Source organism: Euphorbia lathyris, chromosome 2, assembly GCF_963576675.1.
Source record: "Euphorbia lathyris chromosome 2, ddEupLath1.1, whole genome shotgun sequence".
Lineage (NCBI taxonomy): Eukaryota > Viridiplantae > Streptophyta > Magnoliopsida > Malpighiales > Euphorbiaceae > Euphorbia > Euphorbia lathyris.
Genome location: NC_088911.1, coordinates 28,827,541 through 28,833,207, shown reverse-complemented (window position 1 = coordinate 28,833,207; position 5,667 = coordinate 28,827,541). Strand labels below are relative to the sequence as shown.

At 34.8% G+C, this 5,667-nt stretch overlaps 1 protein-coding gene across 9 annotated transcripts; it reads right to left on the bottom strand.

The window, feature by feature from the left end:
* Positions 1-845: 845 nt before the first annotated feature.
* On the bottom strand, positions 846-3,831 carry LOC136220282 (transcription factor GTE7-like). Of its 9 annotated transcripts, none has more exons than XM_066008084.1 (7): positions 3,476-3,831; positions 2,266-3,257; positions 1,809-1,997; positions 1,668-1,713; positions 1,457-1,564; positions 1,258-1,327; positions 846-1,041 (listed from the first exon to the last, which is right to left on the bottom strand). In XM_066008084.1, exons 2-4 carry the CDS (start codon positions 2,371-2,373, stop codon positions 1,690-1,692), a joined length of 321 nt encoding a protein of 106 aa, XP_065864156.1. In that variant the 5' UTR covers positions 2,374-3,257; positions 3,476-3,831; the 3' UTR covers positions 846-1,041; positions 1,258-1,327; positions 1,457-1,564; positions 1,668-1,689. The 9 variants fall into 9 exon arrangements, 5 of the variants coding, with proteins under 5 accessions (XP_065864156.1, XP_065864157.1, XP_065864158.1 ...); XM_066008085.1 differs by having other exon boundaries at positions 846-1,327; positions 2,266-2,422; positions 3,182-3,257; XM_066008086.1 differs by having other exon boundaries at positions 846-1,327; positions 2,266-2,408; positions 3,182-3,257.
* Positions 3,832-5,667: the final 1,836 nt, after the last annotated feature.

Sequence of the window (5,667 nt, the reverse complement as noted above, 5' to 3'; positions counted from 1 at the left end):
AGTATCGTTCGATTCTAAAATAAGATCTACATTTAAATTATAACACCTATATGCTTTACTATTCGCAACATATCCAATAAACACACATTCACATGAAGTACTTGCAAGTTTGGCTCTCTTGGGATCAGGAATTCTAACATATGCCAAATAACCACAGGTTCTATAGTAAGACAATTTTGGTGGTCTATTTTTCAGAAGGAGAGATTTTTATTTTTGACTTAGGGACTCTATTAAACATATAGTAAAAAAAATCCCCCACCAATGAGGAGCAGCACCAAAATTAAACATAATAGCAACAACAGACTCAATGACTTTCTTTTTTTAGCTTTTCCATTCATCTCAAGTGAGTAAGATGTGGTGGTTTCATGTATGATTCCATGTGAGTTATAAAAGTCAATTAACCTGCTAGAGCCATATTTTGTGTCTCTAACACTACGAATTCTCTTAATCTTTTTGTTGCATACTAGTGGAAAATGACCATTTGCATCGGCCGTTTAGGGCCATTTGCATCGGCCGTTGGCCGATGCAAAAGCCCTCGATGCAAATGTGTTTGCATCCATTTGCATCGGCCGCTGGCCGATGCAAATGCTACATCATTTGCGTCGGCCCTTTAAAAGGGCCGATGCAAATGCATCTTATTTGCATCGGTCCTTTAAAAGGGCCGATGCAAATGATGTAGCATTTGCATCACATTTTTAAAAGGGCCGATGCAAATGATATAGCATTTGCATCACATTTTTTAAAAGGCCGATGCAAATGTAATCTCATTTGCATCGGTCCTTTTAAACGGCCGATGCAAATGTCATTTAAAAAAATAAAAAAAAATAATTTGGATTGAATGGAGCTCTATAATATCATATATATTAAATGGAGAATTTTCAAGCGTCTTGCATAATTTACAAACTTTAATAATACGGAGAAATAAATTGTTAACAGTATTTTGATTCCTCATTTCATGGGACCTCTAGCATTATCATGCTGCACTCTGAACCCAACAAAAGAGGCCAATGCCCCATCAACTTTAGGTATAGTACATTCAACCTACAAGCAGTACCTACTGAATTTAGCGTATTCTACCCGTAAAAGAAAAACATCACATAGTCATAGGACCTAACAGTAACCTTACAACCACCAATATATTTTATCTAAGGCAGAGAGATTCATTTCAGGGGACAGTCTGATATTTGAATATTGTAAAGGTCATGGAAAGAAACAAAAGACACAATGAAATCAAAAACCAAGAACAGTGTTGCCTACCTTAACAGATTTACCAGCTCATGTTATCGACCTGTATCTGAACAATATCCTGAGGAACTACTGTCAGAATCTGCAAATGAAAAATCATAACAAAATTTAATACAAATCTATCTGTATTCATAATGCTAACCGCGATGCCACCTAAAAACCTTTTGATTGTACCATTAATTATAATTTATAAGGAAAATGTCTCAATTACCACTAGAAGAAGATCCATGGCCACCACTAGAACTTCCTGAACTACATGATCCGCTTACATTATCTTGCTCTTCTCGAACCATTGGAGAGCTCCTCACGATATTTTCAGCTGTTTTATAAGCAAATTGAATTAGAATCAGTGCATAGAAATTGAAAACAACAGGTACTCAGCCAGAATAAAATCAGCATACATCTTAGTTTGAGGAGCTTACCAGCATCAGATTCTTGTAAAGCCTAGGCAGCAGTAGAAGTCAGATTCTGCATGGATAATTGTTGTTTCAATAATGTGTGAAAGATGAAAGACTTTTACATGTAGCAAAAATTGATCTATATAAAACAATTCATAGTCTTACAGTCTCAGGGAGAATATCTTCTCTTGTTTGGAGCAAAGGTTCGCCTTGTGTCATGTTCTTGCCTGAATCCTTCATGTGATTGTTCACAAGTCTATCAAGTTCCCATAATATGTCAGAATCAAAGCTATCAATGTCCACCTCAATTTCATTTTCTTCTTGGCATAGCCCGGGATTCCTCTTCTTTATAATCTGGACAACAGTATCCAATTTATCTTAGGGAAAATTCAGTAGGTTAGTACTTAATATCTGATTCTCTTTGAAAGACATCTCCCTTCTTTGAGGCTCGTTTTCCTTGGGCTTCTCTGACAACTCTGTCTTACCCTCATCTGTCACAATATTTGAACCTGTCATAGTCGAACCGACAGGCTTGGCCTTTGTCATAACTTCTGCTCTATCCGATATCCTTGTCATAACTAGAATGATTAATAAAGACAACATCTATAAATTTATAAATTACCTTAATTTCTCTGAAAGGAATAAGCAAACTCTTCTCAAGTTTAGAGTCTAAACCCAGCAGCCTTGCTGCAAGCTTGAAATTCATTTTGGTTGCCACTAAGGCATTCATGTTTTAAAGCATATGGAGAGTGACTCGACATAATGCTGTAAGAAAATTCCTAAAAATACAGGTTAACATGTTTCCTCATAATATGGATATTTAAAGCAATGAATATTGTTGGCTTAAGAAATTAAGATCAAGGACTTGAAAATTATTTTGTTTTTTTCCAAGATAAGCATCACGTGGATATGACTCGACAAAAACCTGATAAACCTTATATAAATCAATCTCGCCTAAGTTCTTCCGTCTTATTGGACGAAAACTCTGGAAATGTCAACATCAGATTTAAACATTTTATGAATTATTTTTCAGCTTAGTACTTTACCAAAACTAAAAATCTGATATATATGAACAAACTAGAGTGCAACATGATAATGCTATTGAATGAAAATATCAGCAGCAATGACAAACTATGAGAATGAAAATATCAGCAGCAATGACAAACTATGAGAATGAACATATAACTATTATTAATCCAAACATGAACTAAATCTAGAACAATTAATTAGAATCAATCAGAGCAAATCAATAATTTTCTCAAACTGTTTGTGCATTCAATAGCAAAAGTTCAAAATTGGCTAAAAAACAGGGATGATGGCCCTTGAAAAAATGTTCAAATCAAATATACACAGAAACTATTAAACAACTAAAACAAAAATAATAAGATGAATAAATATATGAATATGGTCATCGCAAGAAGATGAATAAATAATAATGATAAAATATATCAAACTTGGCTATAAAATAAATATGAAATGTTATATTTGTATACCAACATATTGAAGCTGTGTTTTCAGTTAGGCAAAATGACACACACCTTCACTTTCTCATCTCAAATGTGCTCAGGTTTTAGAGAGACCGACCAGTTTCTCCATTGCAACAAGACAAAGGACCTGCAGTTCATATAGAAAACAACTAATAGATTAGTTTCAGGGACAAATCATCGAAGATAACATTATCAAGAACGATCTGACTGAAACTAGTGACAGCATCCAAAATTAGTGCTAACACATAAGACAAAGAATTCGAGAAAAGAAAAGAGGCTCAGCTTATACACACAAATCTCAAGTCAAATGAAAGAAATCAAAATCATTGAGGATGGGAGAAATACCAGAATAAGTGGAAGACAATATCGTAACCATCCAAGGAACCGATGTCTGATTTCGATCGGGTGAACACAGTCCTCCTTGCGCCTTCTTAAAAGAAGACGAGAATCGTAGGTTAAACAAAGAAGAGAAGAGGAAATAAGAAGAGAGATTGAACAAAGAATAGGGACGTTGTCGCCATTGTAGAAATTTCCTAGTTTCGAATTGGAGGCTGGAATTTGAGACTCAACTCCGGAAGACCAGAACAGAGAACAGAATGAAGTAGTCGGATTGGAGAGCAGCCATGGAAGGGAGATGAGTTTAGGTCTTGTGAGAAGCAGAAGATGGAGATGGGAGGCGGCTGCACAAAATTAACCCTAAAATCCAAAGTTAACTTTTTATAAATATAAATTGACCCCAAATTAATTACATAAACCCTCCTCCTTTTATTGATTTTTTAAATCTATACTAATACTATTTGCATCGGTCTCTCATAAACACCGATGCAAATAATTCAATTAGTATTTGCATCGACCCTTTTAAAAGGGCCGATGCAAATAATACAGTTATTTGCATCGGTCCCAATTAAAGGGCCGATGCAAATAATTTAATTAATATGCAAATGATACAGTTATTTGCATCGGTTCCTTTTAAGGGGCCGATGCAAATACTAATTGTCATGGCATTTGCATCGGTCCTAAATAAAGGGCCGATGCAAATGGACCTTTTGCATCGGCCCTAAATAAAGGGCCGATGCAAATGGATCTTTTGCATCGCACTTTCTAAAGGCCGATGCAAATGAGTCGATGCAATTGGTCATTTTTCCACTAGTATTTCAATCTCAACAACAAACAACTTAAACATGTCAAGACCATCACTTTTGTTTTTCATCAAATATACAAAAGTAAATATAGAGAAATCATCCATGAATGTGATGAAATATCATTTACCAATGTTCCATCAAGTTCACGAATGAATTAAATTTATAGGATCAGGTTCCTTGTCATATATTTTTGTGTGTTTTTGTGATCTTTTCTCAACTACAACAATCACATTTATCAAACTCATTCAAAGACATTTTAGGCTTTAATTCTAAGTTACTCATATTCTTTATAATGTGTTTGTTCACATGACAAATATTAAAATTACACAGCATGTAAATAGAAGCATTTACTTTATCAATTTCAACATTCAATTTAAATACTCCAGGAGGCCTAGCCTTTTCCTACAAACATTCCATTCTTACTTATAATAAACAAACTAGCACCTATAGTTTGAGTAAATCCCACCTCATTAAGAATGTAGTCTGATACTGGATTCTTCCTCATCTCTAGATTGTGTATCACATCCTTAAGAAAGTACTATTTTTTTAGATGTAAAATTCAATTCCAGCCACAGTAGTGGTGTGGGAATCACCCAACAACATAATCGTATCCTTGGTCACAACAGTATATGTTTTTATCATGGCTCGATTATAACAAACATGGAGAAAGGCATTAATGTCTTCCCACCACCCTTATGATCCACTTACAAGGTTGATTTGAGTTTTCATTGCTACCAGACGTAGTTCTTTAGTCAGGTTAACTCTAGGACCAGTGTTTGGCACGCTCCTACACTTTTATGCCATATAACCTAGTTTCGCACAATTAAAGTAGAGAAAGCTAATATCATTCTTATATGGTTATTGTTGTAGTTTGTTTTAGTTCATTTGAGGTTCTAATTCTGATTGTTCCAAGTATTATGGTTCTAGTTCTGTTTGTGGTTCTGACTCTTCAAATTTTTCTGATTAGGTTTTAGAACAACAGTGGATATTTTAGAGTTGTTTGAGACATCAAACATCTCTTCTTTCTATTCATGTTTCGAGCTTTTCCTTAATAAGGAGACAGGTGATCAAATTTTCCAGCAAAAATTCTTTAGTTTTATGCCTATGAACATTTTTTAAATCCTTCTAGAAAGGAGGAACCTTGTCAATAATAATAGCAACTTGAAATTATTCATCAATAGTCATACCTCACTACGCCAAAACCCCTTTCAGACGATGGTTAAAAACCATCGTCCCGTGAGATATAAATCTGTCGTGGGGCTCGCTGCCGTTTGTTGCACCTTCAGACGATGGTTAGGTTCTGTCATGTGAAGATACGATACATAACATTAGACTAGTTGCGTACTGTCATATTAATCTTATTACGATGCAGCTTTTTTATTATTAACGTCACCT